General features: G+C 37.8%; 2 protein-coding genes and 1 long non-coding RNA gene across 5 annotated transcripts; 2 read left to right on the plus strand and 1 right to left on the minus strand.

The window, feature by feature from the left end:
- Positions 1 to 619: 619 nt before the first annotated feature.
- On the plus strand, positions 620 to 3,789 carry LOC109806993 (BTB/POZ domain-containing protein). Its single transcript, XM_020369755.3, has 4 exons — positions 620 to 1,204; positions 1,542 to 1,687; positions 1,961 to 2,079; positions 2,923 to 3,789. The coding sequence occupies exons 1-4, from the start codon at positions 1,086 to 1,088 to the stop codon at positions 3,523 to 3,525; spliced, it is 987 nt and encodes a 328-aa protein (XP_020225344.1). The 5' UTR covers positions 620 to 1,085; the 3' UTR covers positions 3,526 to 3,789.
- On the minus strand, positions 2,582 to 7,625 carry LOC145955867 (uncharacterized). Of its 3 annotated transcripts, XR_014432600.1 has the most exons (4): positions 7,201 to 7,625; positions 6,533 to 6,830; positions 3,450 to 3,529; positions 2,582 to 3,378 (listed from the first exon to the last, which is right to left on the minus strand). It is a non-coding gene; the product is annotated as an uncharacterized LOC145955867 (long non-coding RNA). The 3 variants fall into 3 exon arrangements; XR_014432601.1 differs by lacking the exon at positions 6,533 to 6,830; XR_014432599.1 differs by lacking the exons at positions 6,533 to 6,830; positions 7,201 to 7,625 and having other exon boundaries at positions 3,450 to 3,590.
- A 2,437-nt stretch (positions 7,626 to 10,062) lies between these two features.
- LOC109801157 (uncharacterized) lies at positions 10,063 to 11,600 on the plus strand. The gene is made up of 2 exons (XM_020362166.2): positions 10,063 to 10,557; positions 10,836 to 11,600. The coding sequence occupies exons 1-2, from the start codon at positions 10,063 to 10,065 to the stop codon at positions 11,598 to 11,600; spliced, it is 1,260 nt and encodes a 419-aa protein (XP_020217755.2).
- Positions 11,601 to 21,690: the final 10,090 nt, after the last annotated feature.

The following is a 21,690-nucleotide window of genomic DNA, read 5'->3' on the forward strand; positions in this document are numbered from 1 at the left end:
ATAATATGTGAACGTGAGTTGACACAAATTAAAGACCAATAATACAAAATTATTCCACATCTTCTCTTTAATTGCATCTTTTAATTATGTCTTATATCACTAAAATTTTGTTTGATGTACAGCTCTTCCTTAAAATAATTCTCTCGTGGAGGTAATTGAATAGTTGTGATTGGACAAAGTTTTTATTAGGAAAAAAACCTTTTATAGTATCATTTTACTACTTTTTCTATGCAATAAATTTGCTTGCAATTTTCATTCTACTACTTTTTCTAGAAAAAAAAATGCTAATAACATAAAACCTTTTATATTACCATTCAATTATAAGCTGCATGATAATGATAAGTTTACTAACTTGTATGATTTTGAATTTTAAACAGCACTAATATACGTAAAATGAATGTCTAATTTGTGAGGAAAGTATGTTACATCCACAATCCAAGAATGTTGTGTTTTAGGGAAATCAGGGAAATTTGCAAGGAACAGATTCTTTGCTTCAAAGCACCAAAAATCAAAAAATTCTTTCCCCTTTAAAGCAGTCTTGAACATGACCTAACCACAAGGTATCCTGAACCAACACAGAACCCAACACGTACCCAATGATATAAGCAAATATAAATGTCAAGACTTAGACATGTCTTAAACAAACCAACCAATACACATTTATCATTTGCCATCACCATCCCATACCAATAAAAGTATAAATCTCTCTCTCTCTAAAATTATTTTATTTTATTTTATTTTATTTTTCTTCTCTTAATCCCCAATGAAGGGTAAAAGTAACACCAAAATCCTTGCGTGTCCGAAACCTCTGAAAGAAATTGCAATCTAATCAAAGGTGAATGTTGTTTGTTGAACAAATTCTGGGTTTCTTGGGTGTTTTGGAATAAATAAAAGGAGGAGTAACACAGGGGAGGAGTGAAAACAGAGTGAGAGAAACAGAGTGGGAGAAACAGAGGATCCTCATATGAAGAGTGAAGTGAATTGGAGAAGAGAGAGTCAACCTGGGAAAGCCGGGAGAGTTTCTGCTGGAGGGTCTTTTGGATTGCATCCATGAAATCACAACAGCACTTGCTTTTGCTGATAGGATGAGCGATTCTGCATACAGAGTGGAAACCACACCACGCCTTGCTCAATGGAGAATCGAAAACTTGGCTTCTTGCACTTATCGAAAATCCGATCCTTTCAAGATCGGAAAGTGGAATTGGTATGCTATCTCTCTTTATAACTATCTATCTGTCTGTCTATATGTGTGTCTATGTCTTATAAAAGAAAGTGAACATGTTTCATTAGGACAGAACAATGATATAGGAAACAGAGTACTGGTGGGGTTGTGTTGTGTTTTTGATCAGCTAAATTATGAAACACCCCATGTGAATAAATTGGTTTGGATGTGTGATAAAGTGTTTGGAACCTCATAAAGTTCGTTTTTTGGACTATAATTTGAAGACCCATGTTTTAGATTTTGAGTTGTTATTTTTTTGTTGTCAAATTGGAACATATAGTGTGGCTTATTTATTTATTTATTTTTGTTTGATATGAAGGCATTTATCGGTGGAGAAGAACAGGGTTTTGTTTGTTAAATTGTTCCCAGAAATATCCAACCTAACTAGAGAAAATCCCCCTATTGCATCTTTCATCGTTCGGGTGGTTAGTTCTGTTGGAGATCGCAAGGCCCTCACACATCCAGGTTTGAGATTCTTTTTACTTTTTTCTATTTTGGTTCCTTTTACTTTTTTCTTGTGGATAGAGAATAATCCATAATGATTCCGTCATGTGTTTGTGTGGTGTTGTTGTACTTGGTACAAAGTGCATGCAAGTGTAAATAGAAGATATAGTATGTTTTATGTAATGCTACTTCGTTTGCATCTTTACAGTTTCTCAAAGTTGTTTTGCTGTGAAGTTTAGTGTGTTTGTTTGAACAGTTTCTTTATCATTTTAACTGATTATTTGCACTATGCAGAAATAAAGGACAAGGTGCTAAAGAATAACGAGGACTTTGTTTGGGCAATTGAGGTTCCACTAACTGGGAAATTCATTATTGACGTTGAGTTTCTTGATTTGAAGACTGCATCCCCAAACGTAGGTTCTAAATACCCACCCTTTTACCTCTGGTTGTATCTGTAGTATTCATTGCATTTGATGATTATTTTGAGCATTTGGAATGCGACAGTGTAGCTAAAAACAGTTTAGGGTACTAATAGGATTCTGTAATACGTAGTTATAATCATAAGCGCTTAACTACTTTATTCAGCTATGATGGATAATCACCAATGATAATGAATCAAGAATATTAGTCATAATGGAATGGTACTTATAAAGTTGAGTTTAATGTCCTACACTATTAGTGTAAATAATTTACACTGTTAATCAATAATAAAAAAAAATCATGACTTTAAAGTTATTTGGATTTGTTTGGATAAAATTTCTCTAAAAGCATTTTTAGAGAAAAAAAATAAAAAATAAATTTTTTTTTCTATAAATTAAAATTAACTTATAAATGAATTAAGTTTTTGGAGAAGTTAATGTAAAAAATTTCTACAGATTAACTTATGCATAAGTTAATTTTAAATTATAGTCAAACTTATTTCATTATTTTTCTTCTTATTTTTTTCTTTTAGAAATGTTCATAGAAAAAGTTTATCCAATTAGGTCATTACAAAGATCAACAAACTTATTACCTACAAATCTACAATATATGACAATCTGTGATTAGATAACTCTGTAAATTCTACAAAGTTAATCTATTTCCATTTTGTGAGCATCTAGCATGGGGCCATGGTCATAATCCACTTGAATTGAGAGCAATCACTGGTGGGACTCATAATAACATCAATATGACTGCTCATATTTAATATCTGATTGAATTGGTGCATTACTTTGATAATGCAAATGCCTTATTTGGAATGCTAATTTTCAATGCAGGGTGGAGAACCTTGTTCCATTTGGGCTGAAGGATTCACACAGCAAAGATCAAATGCAAAAGCTATAGAGTCTCTTGGTAGAATGCTAACAGAAGGCATCCACGCAGACATCACAATCAATGCTTCTGATGGAAGCATAGGAGCTCATAGAGCTGTTCTTGCTGCCAGATCACCCGTCTTCCGCAGCATGTTCTCACACAATCTTCAGGAGAAAGAGTTGTCCACCATAAACATCTCAGACATGTCAATTGAAGCATGCCAAGCTTTTCTCAATTATCTCTATGGCATCATCAAGCATGAAGAGTTTCTGACTCATAGGTTGGCCCTTCTGCATGCAGCAGACAAGTATGATATATCTGACTTGAGAGATGCATGCCATGATAGCCTTCTAGAGGATATTGACACAAAAAATGTACTTGAGAGGCTCCAAAAGGCATCACTGTATCAGTTGATGAAACTGAAGATGAGTTGCATCAGATATCTTGTGAAGTTTGGTAAAATATATGAAATTAGGGATGATTTCAATACCTTCCTGCAAAATGCAGACAGGGATCTGATTGCTGAAGTCTTCCATGAAGTTCTTGATGCTTGGAAAGGATTTTGAAAATCTTTCAAAGAAAGGGTAGGAAGGCTTGGTGTTATTCATTATACACAAGAAATAGGTTGTTCCAATTTGTTGTGCAGGATTTGTTTTGATGAACCTAATTCTTTGGCTCAGATGGATTTTTTTTATGATTTTATGTACATACTTATGTTGTGCCCTTCAATATAAACCGCAAGGTATTATTGTTTACAGAAAATGTACGTTAAGTGAAAAGAAAAAGAACATATATTCATGAATGAAAATGGTTCTGAATTCTGATTATAATTGATTGTTGTATTTTATTTCTTTGTTTTAGAGAATTTTAGATTTTACATCTATCAAGTATGAACATCATTATTCCATGACGTCCTGTGATTTTGGGGCACCTTTAACATCCATAGGACAAAGTGAAATGAAGAGATTTTATAATGCAGAATGGAGCAAATTAAATGATTAAATACAGATTAGTAGTAATAAATATTTTAATTCTTATCTTAGAGGGATGTATTGGTTTAGGATTTCGTAGGATTTTAAAAGACTTTTTTTGAGTAAAAAAGTCCATTGGTATTCAATTAGGATTTTATGTCACTTAAAAACAATCCAGTGGTATTCAATCTGGATTTTCAAGATTTTTTAAAGAGTCCATTAAAATCCACTGGTATTCATTTGAGATTTTTTACAACTTAAAAACAATCCATTGGTATTAAAAAATATAAGGATTTTAAAGGATTGTTGTGTGAGAGGGATTTTGAAGGACTTTCTAGTGTTATCTATAAATACCAGATTCATAAAACAATCCCATCCAAACCTATCGGATTTTGAAGGATTGTTTGAAGTGATTTTTCAAGTGTTTCAAGAATTTTCAAGTGAGTTTTTCATCTTTTTTTTTCTATGCTCGTGTCTTCTCCATTTTTTCTCTACTAATAATACTACACTATTGTTCATTGCTCATATATAATATTGTAGTACTCTTCTCATCTCATTCCCCTATTTTGTGAAACTCTAATATGTAAATGATAGTGTCATTGACTTGTTCTATTTTTCTGTTCGTTCTCTTTAATTGACTTGCTTTATTTTATTCTATGAAGTTGAATTTGTTCCTTTATATAACACAAAAAAATGCTTGAAATTTCAATTTTTAAGTGGTAATTTTTTTTATAACACACGTCAAGAAAAGAAAAAGGTGAAAGATGAAATTGATATGATAATCTCTACAGTGTATATATATATATATATATATATATATATATATATATATATAAAAGATGAATTTGTTAGGATTTTTGTGAGTAGAATGAGATAAAAATGGATCTTAATTGAGAGAAGAACTCTCTCAGCATAAAAATTGCGAACTCTCTCCTTTCCTTTAATTTGTTACTCTTATCCCTCCTCCTTTTATGACTCAACAATTATTTTATTTTATTTACTATGAATTTTTCTTTTTTATTTTTATATTGTGAAATTAAGATTTTTTATATTTAAAAAAAAGAAAATTAACATAAGACATTGCAGTATCTAATTTTTTAGGATTTAGGATTTATGCCTTCATTAGCTTATTTTTTTTAAAAAGAAAATATTGTTAAAATATTTGTTATAATAATTTACATTTATAAATATCGTTAAAAATTATCATATAATATATAACTAAAATAGTATACATATATATATACATATATATATATATATTCTCTATATCTAAATACTTTCGTTTATATAAAAAAAATTATATATCTAAATATTTTTTTAGTATCGAATATACTGATTTTTTTATATAAAAATTATCTTATGTTTCTATATTTTCGTTTTAACATTTTTTTTATAATGACTGAGGTATTTGATCCATTTGGATAGCCAAGATATATTCGATCTTGTATGATTGATGTGCTTCTAAAAATAATAATATAATTTTATTGATTTTGTCTCTTATCCATAATTATTTATATAACTATTTTTCAACATATATTATTTTAGTAATTCAAATGGGAGATTCAGAAGGAAATAATAAAGAAAAAAGAAAAGAGAAAGAAAACTATGAAGCTTGGACCAAGGAGGATTCTGATGAATTGTTACAATTGATAGTGGATGTTATAAAAAGAGGATAGGATATTATGGAGAATTATTATTATTATTTATCTAGACATTATTGTTTTTTTATATTATTTTTGTCTTTGATTCTTTTTAAATTTGAATATATGATTTTTTTTTTAAATCTTATCAAATGTCAAAACTTCACAAAATCCCACAGAATCCATTAAAATCCTGATTTAAAAGTCTTGCAGAATCCATAAAAATCCTGATTTTAAGTCTTGTAAAATCTTGCAAAATCTTAAAAGTCATGAAAATCCTGCAAAGTCTTTTAAAATCCGCAAGATTTTTTTTAACTAAAAAAGTCATTTAAAATCCTAATCCAATACACCCCCTTAATATCCATGCCAATGTCTTTTCAGTTTTATAATATAATTTGCTCTCGGTCTAGGCAAATATGTTAGGGGAAAAAAAAGTAAATACTAATTTCCTTTTATTGCATACTTCAACAACAATAAAAGTAGCACAAATGCACAATGGATGAAGTATGAGTGCACATACTAACTTGATGAAAGGGAAATACTTGAGCCAGTCAACAAAATCGGCAAGGGAAAATGAGACCCTGAGTCCGTGATAGAGAGAGAACACGCCATCACTTTATTTTTGAATGTTATTAAAAATTAAGTATCATTCTTTTAACTTTTAACTAGAGTCCAAAACTTTTAACTTTGATTGGGCCAAAACATTCAAGACTAGGACTCTATTCGTATTAACTTTTCCATAACAGAAAAAAAAAAAAAAGTAAAATGAATTGAATTTTTTTTTATAAATTAAAACCAGCTTATATACTTCAATTTTTGGAAAAGTTAGATAACTTTTTACATAGAAGTTAACTTAATAATTTAATTTTAACTTATTAGAAAAGGCAGGTTATTCCTCACAATGGGAAAGGAATATAAAAAACAATATGAAATGTGTCTGTCAAGTCACATCACTCTGATACCTTAGGATTTTCTTTAAACCAAAGTTGTGGAGATGCAATGGACTGAGCTCATATTGTTCAGTCTCAGAGCAATATGGCACTCTTTCAACTTGGCTTGTCATAGTTGCCATGTAAGCCAGATTGGTCACAACAGAGAAGTTAGTTAATTCACTATTTATCATAAAGAATTTGGAGCACTATGATAGGTACAATGAATTAGCACGCCTAGGAAAACTAGTCAAAGCATGAACTTATCTGTTTTGTTCACCAAATTCAACTTATCACATTCTTTCCTTTTAATCCTTTACCATATGTGGAGCTGCACAAATTTGAATACTCAATCACGTGTGATCATGTAACATAAAATCAAAGGGAAAAAATAATAGTTGTGGCCATGGAAGACAATCCCCATAGGAAGTGAATTTTCTCTATTGAATAATCAGCCGTTTATTTTTTTAAGTTATCTCGCTTTCATTATTTATATTCTCCACTTTTTGTGAATTGTAAATTTGTAATGAAACAAATTGAAGGGAATGAAATGATGATATAAGAAGACTCTCTTTTATATATCAGTGCAATATCACGCTCATAAAGAAGAAAGGAAAGATCACTTCATATCCAAGGTAAGAAAAACCATTCCATTTGTCTCCCAATAATAAAACAGTTATAATGGCTAAGAAGAAATATACCCTCTTCCATTTAAAAGTGTATTTTGTTCAGCCTTCAAAAGGACATGGAAACTGCAAATGTGTGTGGACCACCAAGTTTTGCTCACATAACATGTAACAGAGGAAACACACAACTTTAACTTAAACATCGAAACCAAAATCATTAAACATAACACAGAAACCAAATCAAACACAAGAGGGAGGGTCTAACTTCAAAGTTTCAAGAAGATGAATCATTACCCACCACACTAAGTTGATCAATTACTCACATATATTTTTCTTATATTCATATTAATTCGATTTCATCAATGACTAATCTTTGTCGAAAAATTTGAACATATTACTTTTAATAAAGTTTTCTATCAATTACATTTTTTCTATAATAAAAAATTCTAATTTGAGACCTTCTTTAAAAAGATCGAGTCCAATACAACTTATTGGTAACTACTCACCTGTGTAACAAATTCTTGAGGGCAGGTTATGAATCCAACTATCAAAGTATGGTGTACATGATTGAACTTGGAAGAGAAAACTGAAGGAAGAGATGAAGTTAACCAGCAAGTTCATTAGCTTTATGGTAGAGGCTTTGGCAAGAATATGGAATATTACGAGGATCTTCTATTTGTTGCTAGTGTAATATGTTATGTGGCCCTGTCATTTGTTTTCTTCAGATGGTGACCCTAGTTTAGTTTTCTCTTGGCGTTTTCACCTACTAATTGTAGTTTCCTTTATTATTAAGTCATGAAAATAATTAGCATTGGAAAAAAATAAATTCAATGGTTAAGGTGAAAGTTAATGGTCACCGACATACTTGTAGTGTAATAAAAAACTGTCTTACACATTGAGGCTTTTTGACCCCACTAAATTAAAAAAAAATTAAAAATACATAAAATAAATTAAAAAAAAACTATTTACTGAAATATGTGATTTTAGACACGTAAGAGTACACGTGGCATGGAAAACGTATGGGGGTGGGTGTTTTTTATAAAAAGTCTCCCCCCAGGCACTTTTAGTTGTTGATGTGGTAGCTACTACACTTTGAGAAGAAAGAGAAGGGAGGGGTAGGCGTTTTTTAGAAAGAGCTTCCCTCCTGAGCGCCTTCCATTTATGGCAAGTTTGAAAAGAAAGAGCATGGAAGTAGGTGCCATCTGTTGCAATGCGCCTCCTTCCCGGTCCCCGGAACTAAATTTTAAACAATTTAAAAATATGTAATAATTAAATATAAAAAAATTATTAATATTTTAAAAAATTAAGTTAATTTTTAATTTAATAAATAAAAATGTAATAAGTTATAATGTTAATAAATAATAATTTTAATAAGTTATATTTATAATAAAATTTTCAATTTATTAAATAATAATTTTAATAAGTTATTTTTATAATAAATTAGAAATTTAATAAATAATAATTTTAATAAGTTATATTTATAATAAATTAGAAACGTAATAAATAATAATTATAATAAGTTATATTTATATGTGTGTTTAAAAATATTAATAATATATACAATTAAAATATCTTTATAATTACTAAATTTAATAAATTAGTATGTATTAAATATATTAATTATATTTACAATGGAATAACTTTTATCTATTTTTGTATTTTTATTCTTATTTTTTTAACAACAATTCATAATCATTTATATTTAATAATATTAAACTTATTATGATTAATAATTTAATTAACAAATTTTCTATTTTATTAATTTTAAAAATTATTAAACTTAATTTAAACTTATATATTTTTCTCTTCTAATATTTAAGTTATACATATAAATAATATTTATTCAAATTAGTTAATAAAAATATATTTAATTCGTAAATATTATTAATATTTTTAAACACATTTATTTATAATACATACTAACTTATTAAATTTATAAATTTTTGTACCGTCCCGGTCGATTTCCGATACACGCTCTCAGCCTATTTCCGATGTCATTAAAAGGGACAGTTGCTTTAGCCTTTTCGCCTCATAAGCTCAAGGCTGGAAGGTAAGTGTACCGTCTCGGCCGATTTCTGATTTCTTTACCTTCACAGGCTGATCGGTATCCGACCTTACCCTCTCCTTGGCGATGAGCCGACTACAACCTCGGCCAACCCCCCCTCCTTTTTGGGGTCACTCGGCCTATGACCGAGTTGGCTATTTGCGTAAGCCAGATCGGCCCCATTCCGATCCCCCTCTCCTTTAAGACCCCGCTCGGCCAGTACTCGACCAGTCCCTCGGTATGGGTCTTGTCGGTCGGGACCTGATCGAATATCCTCGCGTTCGCCAAGTGTTATCCAAATAATAACGGTTAAGGAAATCCCCACATTCACGGGGCCCATGAGGCCCATGAGCTAGAAAGTATAAAACCTAAAACCCTAAAGCTAAGAAGGCAGATTACACTTTTGAATGCTCTAGCTCGGAGGCTTGATCTAGGAAAAAACCCTAGTCCACCCTTTGGCCGGAACATTTTGGCGCCCACCGTGGGGCTACGGTAAAACTGCTCCTGCGCCCCAAGTCGTATAGAAGAACCTACACTTTACCATGGCAAGAGGTGGCACATCAAACAACAACTCACAACCCCCTACCATGGAGGAGATGATGGCCATGATCAATGGCTTAAGGGAGGAAAATGTACGATCCAGGGAAAGAGAGGAGGCCATTCAGCGCGAGAATGAGGAGATCAGGAGGCGAGTGGACGAGATGCAGGCCCGGTTAGAGGCCAGTACCAGGACGGTGGAGGAAGACGTTATGATGGAAATCCCTAGGGATTTCTGACCTTTCTCGGAAGCCATAGAAGCCGAGATCATCCCCAGGAATCATCGGATACCCCAAGTTGAACCTTTTGATGGAACACAGGATCCCAGTCAACACCTGACGGATTTCTGAGCGCAAATGCTGATTTGTGGAGGAAGTATGGAAGTCCGCTACAAGCTGTTCATGGGTACACTTAAAAAGGCGGCACTTGACTGGTTCAGCGGCTTGCCTGACCGATCCATCACCGACTTCGACGTCTTCAGTCGGCTCTTCATGGCACAGTTTGCCGCTAACAAGAAGAAGCTGCCGATCACGTCGGACTTGTTCGATTTCAAGCAGCAGCGGAAGGAGTCGTTGAAGGACTTTCTGCAGAGATTTAATGAGGTCGCCTTGAGGATAGCATCTTTGGATGAGAGGATGGCTGTCATTGCATTCCAGAAGGGCCTGAGGTCTGGAGCTTTCGACATCGCGCTGGAAAGAGCAAATTGGCAGACGATGTCGGAAGTGAGAGCCTTTGAATTGAGTCACATTAAGACAGAGGAAGGGCAGATTAGCAAAAGAGCAGCGAAGAGCCGAGAAGCAAGGGACAACAATAAGGAGGGAAATAAGCATCTCCGACCGGATCGGATTGGAGTAAGCGACACGACCGTTACAACATGAAGGAGGGCAATTACCGTCAGGCCGATTGTGGTGGTCGGGCAAGGGTCAAGTGGACACACAACAATGACGAAGAGAAGTTTACTCCACTCAACGTCCCTAGGAGGCATATACTTCACGATGTCAACAGCGCGTCGTTATTCGAGTTCCCAGCAGCGACGGAGCGCTAGTTGGGTCCCTTCAAGACCGACTGGTGCGAGTTTCATAGGACTCATGGGCATTCCACAGAAAATTGTTTCGTCCTGGGGAGGCAGATCGAGCGTTTGATCAAGGAGGGGCGTTTGAAAAAGTTCGTGGCTAGGAAACAGGAAGAAGGTTCGTCGGATAGGCGACATAGGCGCGCACAGGACGAAACCAGGAGGGATAGGCATAGAGAGAGAACTCCCCCCAAGGACACTCCAGCAAGGTCATTAGAGGCCCACCAGCAACCCATCCATGGGGATTTCAATACCATCGCAGGGGGCTTCGCCGGCGGGAGAGCTACCTCAGCTGCCCGAAAGAGGTACACCTGCTCAGTCCTGAAAGTATCAAAATTTCGGCGCCCATCCCAACCTGAGATTTCGTTCTCGGACTCGGATTATGAGGGAGTAGCTCCTCACGAGGACGACCCCGTCGTCGTTTCGGCAATTGTAATGAGATACAATGTGAAACGTGTGTTGGTCGACCAGGGAAGTTCTGCGGACATCTTATTCTGGGAAGCTTTTGAGGGGATGAAAATACCTAATGACCGACTCATTCCTTATGCAGGGACTCTAGTGGGTTTTGCAGGAGACCAGGTCATCGCGAGGGGATATGCCGATCTGGAGACGACGTTTGGCCATGGAGCTCAGATGAAAACAGTGGTTGTTCGGTATTTGGTGGTCAACGCTCAGTCATCCTACAACATACTGATCGGCAGACCGACCCTGAACAAACTGGGAGCGGGGTTGTCCACTTCCCACCTGAAGGTAAAGTATCCGTTGCCGAACGGTGCTGTGGGGGTCCTTAGAGTGGATCAGGAGGTTGCTCGTAAATGCTAGGGGATAGTTTAAAGGCACGAAGGCGACTGTACACTGTGCAGGTGGAGCAGGAGGTTCACTCTGTCGATTTAGATCCTAGAGTAAGTCATTTCGATCGCCGACCAGCCCCTGCTGAGGACGTTAAAGAGGTGACAATGGCGGAAGGAAAGAATGTGAAGATTGGTACATCCCTGAGCCAGGAGGACGCAGGGAGACTAATAAAAGTATTAAAAGCGAACATGACGGCATTCACATGGCACGCCAGAGACATGCCAGGAGTAGATCCCGACTTCATGTGCCACAGGCTGGCCATCGACCCAGGCGCGAAGCCAGTGATCCAGAAGAGGAGGAAATTTGGCGAGGAGAAGCGAAAAGCCATCGTCAAAGAAACCAACAAGTTACTGATGGCAGGACACGTACGAGAAATACAATATCCGACCTGGCTTGCAAATGTTGTGATGGTACGTAAAAGTAGTGGAAAGTGGAGAATGTGCACAGACTTCACCGATTTGAATAAAGCGTGCCCGAAGGATTCGTACCCTTTGCCGAATATAAATTTCCTGATTGATGGCGCGTCGGGGTATGAACTGTTAAGCTTCATGGACGCGTACTCGGGTTATAATCAGATCCGGATGCACCCAGCAGACGAGGACAAAACCGCGTTCATTGCCGATCAAGCTAACTATTGTTACAAGGTAATGCCTTTTGGTTTGAAGAATGCAGGTGCAACGTATCAGAGTTTGATGGATAAAGTGTTGGTGAACCAACTAGGTAGGAACGTGGAAGCTTATGTGGATGACATGGTGGTGAAATCAATGAGTCTGGATCGGCATTTAGACGACCTGCAAGAACTATTTGAGACCATAGGCAAGTATCAGCTCAAGTTGAACCCCGAAAAATGTTCTTTTGGAGTCCAAGCAGGAAAGTTCCTTGGTTTCCTACTAACTCATCATGGCATTGAAGCAAATCCCGAGAAGTGCTCGGCGATCATCAACATGAGGAGTCCAACAACGGTGAAGGAGGTGCAACAACTTGTAGGACGAATGGCATCTCTGTCGCGCTTCCTTTCAAAGGCGACCGACAAGGCCCTCCCACTTTTTCAATGCTTAAGGAAGAATGATCATTTTATTTGGACGACCGAGTGTGAAGAGGCTTTCTTGGAGTTGAAGAAGTCGCTCACATCGCCACCGATCTTGACGAAACCACGGCCGAGTATCCCTTTGCTGGTTTACATATCGGCGTCCAACCAAGATGTCAGTGCAGTTTTAGTCCAAGAGCAGGAAGGATCTCAAGTTCTGGTGTATTTCGTGAGTCGGGTCCTACAGGGAGCAGAAGCGAGGTATCAGAAGATCGAGAAATTGGCTCTTGCAATACTGGTTACAGCGCGCAAGTTGAGACACTATTTCCAGAGTTATGAGGTGTTAGTCCAAACAGATCATCCGATTAGGCAAGTATTACAGAAGCCCGACCTGGCAGGAAGGATGATGAAGTGGTCTGTAGAGCTATCAGAGTATTCCATCAAGTATGAGCCGAGAGGAGCAATAAAAGCTCAAGCGCTAGCTGATTTCGTAATGGAACTGACCTCACCTGCTGGTGAGGACAGTGTCGGAGAGACACAATGGATCCTATCGGTGGATGGAGCCTCGAACCTCGGAGGAAGTGGAGCAGGGATCGTCTTGGAAGGTCCCGGAGGAGTTTTGTTGGAACAATCACTACGCTTTGAATTCCGAGCGAACAACAACCAGGCCGAATATGAAGCGTTGTTAGCTGGCATGGCGTTGGCAAAGGAGATGGGGGCAATGAGTTTGTCAGCGCGGAGTGATTCTCAGCTGATCACGGGGCAAGTAGCTGGCACCTTCCAGGCAAAGGACCCTCAACTGGCTAAGTACTTGGAAAAAGTTAAGCTCCTATCAGAAAACTTCCGAGAGTTTACACTTAACCATGTACCGCGAGAGTAGAATTCGAGAGCAGATCTCCTCTCAAAGTTAGCAAGCACAAAGAAGCCAGGAGCCACTCGGTCGGTCATCCAAGAAACTCTAGCTCAGCCGAGTATTAATGAGCCACAGGAGAGTGTCTTTTTCATCCAAGAAGAGCTCGATTCGTGGATGGGACCCTATATTGCATACTTGACTCGGGGGGAGTTGCCAGAGGACAAAAAGGAAGCGTCGCTGATACAAAGAGAGTCGGCCAGATTTGTGGTTATTAATGAGAGATTATATCGAAGGGGTTTCAGCAGTCCCCTTTTAAGGTGTTTGACCACGTCACAAGCGCAAAGAGTGATGGACGAAGTGCATAGCGGAATGTGTGGAAGTCATATCGGAGGACGATCTCTGTGTATAAAGTTGCTCGGGCAGGGTACTTTTGGCCATCTCTCAGAAACAATTGCGTCAATTGGGTCCAAAAGTGTGATGGATGCCAAAGACACGCAACATTGCACCATTCCCCAGCTGAACGTCTCCATTCAATCTTGTCTCCCTGGCCTTTCCACAAGTGGGGCATTGATATTCTCGGTCCATTTCCGATAGCCGTAAGACAATTGAAATTCTTGATAGTGGTTGTAGACTACTTTAGCAAGTGGATCAAGGCGGAGCCAGTTGCAACCATTTCAGCGGAAAAGGTTAGGGCGTTTCTATGGAAGAATGTGGTGTGCAGGTATGGTGTTCCTCAAGTGCTTGTTTCTGATAATGGGACACAGTTTGTGAGTGCGAGAGTCCGTGATTTCTGTCAAGGAGTCGGTATCCGAATGACATTCACTTCCATCGAACACCCGCAATCTAACGGCCAGGCAGAGTCGGCCAACAAGGTTATACTCTCGGGACTGAAAAAGCGCATCCAAGACTCAGGCGCTTCATGGGTGGAGGAGCTTCCCAGGGTGCTATGGTCATATCACACAATTGTTCATTCGTCGACCCAAGACACTCCTTTCAATCTGGTATACGGAACAGACGCCATGATCCCGATTGAAATTGCTGAACCCTTAGTACGTACTACGGCTTTTTCTAAAGAGGAATCCGACCAGGGACGACGAGTTGACTTGGACTTGATCACGGAGACAAGAGAGAGAGCAAGGATAAATCAAGTAGCAGCCCAGAGAAGAGCAGCTTTCAAGTACAACACAAAGGTCGCCCCAAGAGACTTCGTTGTAGGAGACCTCGTTTTGAAGCGCGCTCAGCTAACTCAAATGAGGAACAAGCTCTCACCTAAATGGGTCGGTCCTTACAAAATTGATGATGTGGTTGGCAAGGGAGCTTACCGACTAAGGACGCTGGATGGAGGGATGATACCGAGAACTTGGAACGCTGCAAACTTACGCTTCTACTATAGCTAGTCTTTTCTTCCATTTGTATTAGGTGCACTCTTTTCCTAAGTCAGTATTTTTTCCCCGTAAAAATAAGAGGAGTTTTTGCTGAGAAGGTTTTTAACGAGGCACCGCTTTTTCAATTCTAATAAATATCATCCCATTGTTTTCTCTCATGATGTCTAACATGTATTGTTTTAAAGGCCATCAAACTCGTGATTGATCGGTAAAAATCCGACTAGGCGAGTATAAATAACTCGAAGACCAAACTCGTGATTGATCGGTAAAAATCCGACTGGGCGAGTATAAATAACTCGAAGACCAAACTCGTGATTGATCGGTAAAAATCCGAATGGGCGAGTATAAATAACTCGAAGACCAAACTCGTGATTGATCGATAAAAATCCGACGGGGCGAGTACAAATCGGGAAGTTCGCCCCATTCCCATTAAGCTCATGCAATCGGTTTTTGAAAGACTCCAATAGAATCTCTAGCTTCGTCACTTGCTCATATGATTGATTTCCTCATTTTAAGTCGGTGTATTCGCTGCTAAAGGTGATGCCTCTCATTTACATTCAGTCGGAAGAATCGACATTCGGGCGAATCACATGTTGTTTCTTTATAAATTGGCAGTTGGGCGATTTTTGCTTGTCCCAATTCCATGTTTTGACTTGGGAAGTCTCTGTTTATTACTTGAATCGGATTTTGGGCGATCTGAAGATCAAAATTCATTCCAACTTGGAAGATGTTTCACTTACAATTCGAATCGACACGTGGGCGATTACTTTTGTTTAACAAGTTTAGAGTTTAGGGTTTAGGCGACTACTTTGTATCCCCAAATTACCAGTTTGAAAATCCAAGTTTTTTAGAACTACTTTCTCAACTATGAGATCGGAATTATGACGATTGCTTTGGGCTTTAAAACCTAAAGGTCTAACTTATACTTTTTGATGTGGATTATATATGGTCGGCATTTGGACAACTGCGAGGTCTTCAGAGACTTCACAAGTTTTTTAACGTACAATATTTTTTTATCGTAGGGATCGGAATTTGGACGACCACTTTCAGTTTAACAACGACATCTTTTTAAAAGATATTTTGCCTTTTTGACAGGGCAATCGGAATTTGGCCGACCACTTTCGGTGTAACAACACCAACCTTTTAACTTAGATTATATTTCGCCCCTTTGGATAGGAAATTGGAATTTGACCGATTACTTTTGCTTTAACAAGGGGTCGCTTTTTAACTAAGATTATGTTTTACCCCTTTGGATAGCAAATCGGAATTTGACCGATTATTTTCGCTTTAACAACCTCATCTTTTTAACTGATCATATTTTCTGATGGAGCAATCGGTATTTGGCCGAGTGGCCACGTAAAATGTCATTTTAAACTTAGAAAAATTTTCACTTGATATACGAGACTGAAGCTTCATTTTTTAACTCCTAAATTTGATTTGGTACTAGGGCGATTCATGGTCAAAATTCATTTTGCCTCGTTAATTCCTTCTTAACTTAGAAATTTTTTACTCAACATTTCATTCGGCATTTGGGCGATAACCTGGTTGTCTTATTTTAACTTAGAAATTTTGTACTCAATATTTCATTCGGCATTTGGGCGATAACTTGGTTGTCTCCTTAATTTAGAAACTTTTTACTCAACATTTCATTCGGCATTTGGGCGATAACCTAGTTGTCTCATTTTAACTTAGAAATTTTTACATTTGGTCCAAAATACATTTTCTTATCATTAAGAGTTGAGAACGAACACCTAAATTTAATAAAGCACAGTATTAAGCAAAAGAACATATTCCATAAAGTGTTTCGAAACAAGCACAACAAGCTAATGATGGAAACGCAACAGAAATTGAAAATATAAGGGCAAGTACAAAAGTTTGAAGGACAAGATCAATCGTCCTCTGGGGGGTCCACAAGTACCCCATCCAAAATCTCTTTGAAGTACCCGATACCGCCAAGGTCAAGGTTGGCATGAAGAAGTTTCACTTGTGAGGTGGCCGCATCGAAACCCGCCACAAATTTATTCAGCGCCTCCATTTTTGTCGTTTCAAGATCGACCTGAAGCTTCTCAACCTCAGCCTTGGATAGAGACACTTCATCCTCGAACACACGGGCGGCATCAGCATTTTTATCGCGAGCCAAGCGAGTTTCTTCAAACTCTTTCTCCATCGCTATCTTCTCGGTAGCCCAGCTCTCTCTCTCGGCATCAAAAGCTCGACGCCCCTCCAGGAGTTTGTCCCTCTCAGAGATCACCCATTTCAAATCTCCTTTCACTTTGCTCAAATCTCCCTCCAAAGAGTTGAGTTTCTTCCCTTGAAGCTTGAGGTCCCTAGCCATCTCACGAACCTTGTCTTCATTAATCAGGGAAAGAGAAGATAGCCGGTTGGTCAACGACTCAACTCCCTTGGCGATGGAAAAGGCGCTCATCTTTTCCAAGTCTTCCTTGTCTCCAGCCAGTAGGTCGGTCTCACAAATATGGGCGGAATGGTTAAATTTCTCATCCCAGAAAGATAAAGTTTTACCACGATCGGCCCCGAGATCCACAGGGTCCCAGTTATCCCCAAGGCACATGCTCAAAGTCCTTTCAGTAGATTGCACTTCAGCTTCGCCCTTATCTCCCTCGGCAGCTACTAGTGTTTCCAGGTTCACCACCGAGATATGCTTATTGGATTCTCGGCGACGCTTGTGGGACGGCTCGGCCACATTCTTGACCAAGGGACTCGGCCTACCGGTAGCGCCGACCTTCTCAGTCGCCGACTCCTCCAATCCGGCGACCTAGGAAGCCTTCTGTTGCTTCCACAGCTTTGCCAACTCCCGATTGCTTAGACTAGCCATCCTCTCTGCAAAACGCATTCGCAAGTTATACAAAGGAGCAAAAGTAGAATCATAAGAATTTAATACTACAAAGCATTCAAACAACATAATACCTATATATATTTTCAATTCACAACATAATACCTATATATATTTTTCAATTCTTGAGGCCTATTTTCTAGATCTAGGAGTTTCGCAGTGTTGAAAAGAGTTTTAAGACCTTCGAGTTTTTTAACGTCCTCTCGTTCTTTCTCGGAGAATGACTCGAGATCTAGCCCGCCATAGGATGCTGTGTTCTTGTTCCAAAAAAGGAGATACCCCGTAAATACATCCTCGTGTCCTGGAAGGCATCGGACGCGAAAAAAAGACTTTTTGAAATCCTTGTAGGATGATTAAAATAAGGTTAACAACCCCCGACCCGACACCCCACTCACGGACATCCAACTACTACGCTTAGAAGACCGACCTTCAAAAAAGTAAAAAAAAAACGTTGGTGGTCGGAGTTATACCGAGCCCAATACACAATATTTCGAAGCCCCTGACAAAGGCCCAGCTGTTTGGGTGGAACTGGGTCGGGGCAACATTCAAACGCTGGAGCACTCCTTTCTCACACTCGGTAAGGGGCCACCTAACCCTAAGTTTGGAAATGAGAGTGGCATAGCAAAAAGTGAAACGCTCAGAAGCTGAACTCACGCATACGGGCTCCCTATCTGCACAAGGTTCACAGACTAAGACGTCCTCGGGGCCTCGCGACACTACGTGTTCCCTATTAAAACTCTCCATCATGGGCCAGGAGTTTATGGAAGACTCGCACCTCAGTACGTCATCCTTCACCCATTCATAAATCTCCCTATGATTTACGGATGCCATGCTTTAAAGGACCCAATTTTCTTAAACAACCAGAAAACTTAGACACAAGAACGCGATAAAGTAGGTAGGTGTACCTAAAGGCTCACAAACACCTCTTCCCCACTCAAAGCTGCCACAAGAACCGCCGTGTACCACCGTGAGAAGACGCAGAAAAGGGAGAAAACTCGCCAGAGAAGAAACACTGGCAAGGGAGGAAATGGGGGGAAAAACACTTGCCCTTCACTAAGGGTATGTATATATAGATTTGAAAGGGCGCGCATGGGAGGGCTCGAGTGGACAACACGCGTGAAGCGCCACGCCCCTCTGATCCCAAAGGCCCCACACGCTCAAGTTACACAAAACGCACGACACGTGGCACTGCAATAATGTGTCTACTACGATGACGGCGCTACAATAAATGGGTGTCTCTTCAAGGGTAAGGTGAAGAGACAAGTTATACATGACTTTTCGTATACAACACTCTGAGGCCCAAGACCAACTCATCGGAATTTGACCGACCAACCCTGACTGAGAAGGCTTTCCAGCTAAACCCTATTTAGATTTGACTCGTCCAAAATCTAACCTGACTTCGTACCGTCTCGGTTTATTCTCGATACACACTCTCAGCCTATTGCCGATGCCGTTAAAAGGGACAGTTGCTTTAGCCTTTTCGCCTCATAGGCTCAAGGCTGGAAGGCAAGTGTACCGTCCCGGTCGATTTCCGATACACGCTCTCAGCCTATTTTCGATGTTATTAAAAGGGACAGTTGCTTTAGCCTTTTCGCCTCATAGGCTCAAGGCTGGAAGGCAAGTGTACCGTCACGGCTGATTTCCAATTTGTTTACCTTCACAGGCTAATCGGTATCCGACCTTACCCTCTCCCTGGCGATGAGCCGACTACGACCTCGGCCGACCCCCCCCCCCCGCCTTTTTGGGGTCACTCGGCCTATGACCGAGTTGGCTATTTGTGTAAGCCAGATCGGTCCCATTCCGATCCCCCTCGCCTTTAAGACCCCGCTCGGCCAGTACCCGACCAGTCCCTCGGTATGGGTCTTGTCGGTCGGGACCTGATCGAAGATCCTCGCGTTCGCCAAGTGTTATCCAAATAATAACGGTTAAGGAAATCCCCACATTCACGGGGCCCATGAGGCCCATGAGCGAGAAAGTATAAAACCTAAAACCCTAAAGCTAAGAAGGCAGATTACACTTTTGAATGCTCTAGCTCGGAAGCTTGATCTAGGAAAAAACCTTAATCCACCCATTGGCCGGAACAATTTTCAATTAATAATTAATTAAATTTCTAGGGGGGAGGCGCATTGCAACAGATGGTGCCTACCCCCATGCTCTTTCTTTTCAAACTTGCCATAAATAGAAGGCGCCCATGGGAGGCTCTTTCCAAAAAACGCCTGCCCCCCTGCTCCTTCTTCTCAAAGTGTAGCAGCTGCCACATCAGCAACTAAAGGCGCTTGGGGAGGAGACTTTTTATAAAAAACGTCCACCCCATGCGTTTTCCATGCCACGTGTACTCCTACGTGTCCAAAATCACCTATTTCAGTAAATCATTTTTTTTATTTAATTTATTTCATGTATTTTTTATTTTTTTTAATTTAGTGGGATAAAAAAGCCTACGCATTGATGTTTACGGTTTAACTGTTTGAATTAAGAGTTCTTTTTTGCACGTTAAATACGTCTATCTGGTAGTGTTTTCAAGTCAACAAAATGAAGAAAAAAAATTGCAGAAACTACTCTTTAGTAATATTAGTACTAATATGGTCACGTTTTTAATAATTTTTTTCAGGAATAATTTTTAAGGGGATAAAATAAATAAATAAAACAATACAATACAAGCTTTTTAAATAATTATTTTTAATTTATAAAAAATATTTTATTTTATTTTATTTTAAAATTGTTTATTGAAAAATATATCCAAAATACCTTAATATAAAACTAAACATGTACTAAAATTAGTCTTTACTTTTGAAATGTTGTATGGAACATGTCTATAGGAAAAAAATGTACTAAGATTTAGTGTAAAAAAAAATACACCAGTTAGATTTTTATTATTTTTCCTATTCCATTAACTTAATTCAGTTTGAAATTAATTTTGATGGATTTCAGTTTTAAAAAATTAAACTTGATATATTTTTAAGAGAAATTTATGTACCATTCATATCAACCTAGCTAACCTGATTTTTCCTATTTTAACATCTATTCTTTTAGTTTTAGACCTCTTAAATTTATTTATTTATTTAAATAGTTATGCATTGTTAAATGTCTATGTGACTAATAAATAGTCATGACACCTCATATGTTACTATTAGTGACGCGTCTATATTACCTCTATGATGACATAAACCAATTTCATAAATTTTAAAATTTACAACGAGCAAAAGAAATGGAAAAAAAAAATGAAGAAACAAACCGATAAAAACATATTTATAGGAATTAAAATCACTTCATAGAATTTAACAACAAAAGAAATTAGACCTAATCAATCGTCATTTTATTGATACCGATATATGATCCTAGACCGATGCTTTTTTTGGGCACATAGATCAATACTTTTAATAAATGAATTATGTTTGAGTCTTACTAAATAATATCTACCGATACAAAGTCTTACCAAAGAAAAAGCAGGCTTATATTATTAATTTTGTAAAAAATTGAAATATATTTTACTAAAGATGTGTTTTAGAATTGGGCCAAATAAAAGTCCAAGCCTTTTAGAAAGGATGAAAAGTGGAGGGCTAATGATATACACCTCCTTTTTTTATAAATACACCTCCTTTAATTTTTTTAAAAAAATTCTAAAATATTTATAATTTTTTTATTCTTTAAATTTTTAATTTTACACCTTTAACTTTCAATTTACTATTTTTTCTTTTCACATACTTCCTTCCTCTTCTTTTCCAGTTTTCACATGCACCATCTTGTCTTTCTCTAATTTCTCACCTATTTTAGTAGGTAGTTTTAGTTCTCTTGATTTTTAGATTACTCTTTTATTTTCTCACTTCTTTCACTTTTTCACATGCAATAAGATTAAAAAACTGGTAGACAACAACATTGTAGGTACTTATAATTTTCTCGATAATTTCTATCAAATTAGACTCACATTTTTTCTTCCAACACTTCTT

This window comes from Cajanus cajan, chromosome 3 (genome assembly GCF_000230855.2).
Source record: "Cajanus cajan strain Asha chromosome 3, NIPB_CcT2T_4, whole genome shotgun sequence".
Taxonomy (NCBI): Eukaryota; Viridiplantae; Streptophyta; class Magnoliopsida; order Fabales; family Fabaceae; genus Cajanus; species Cajanus cajan.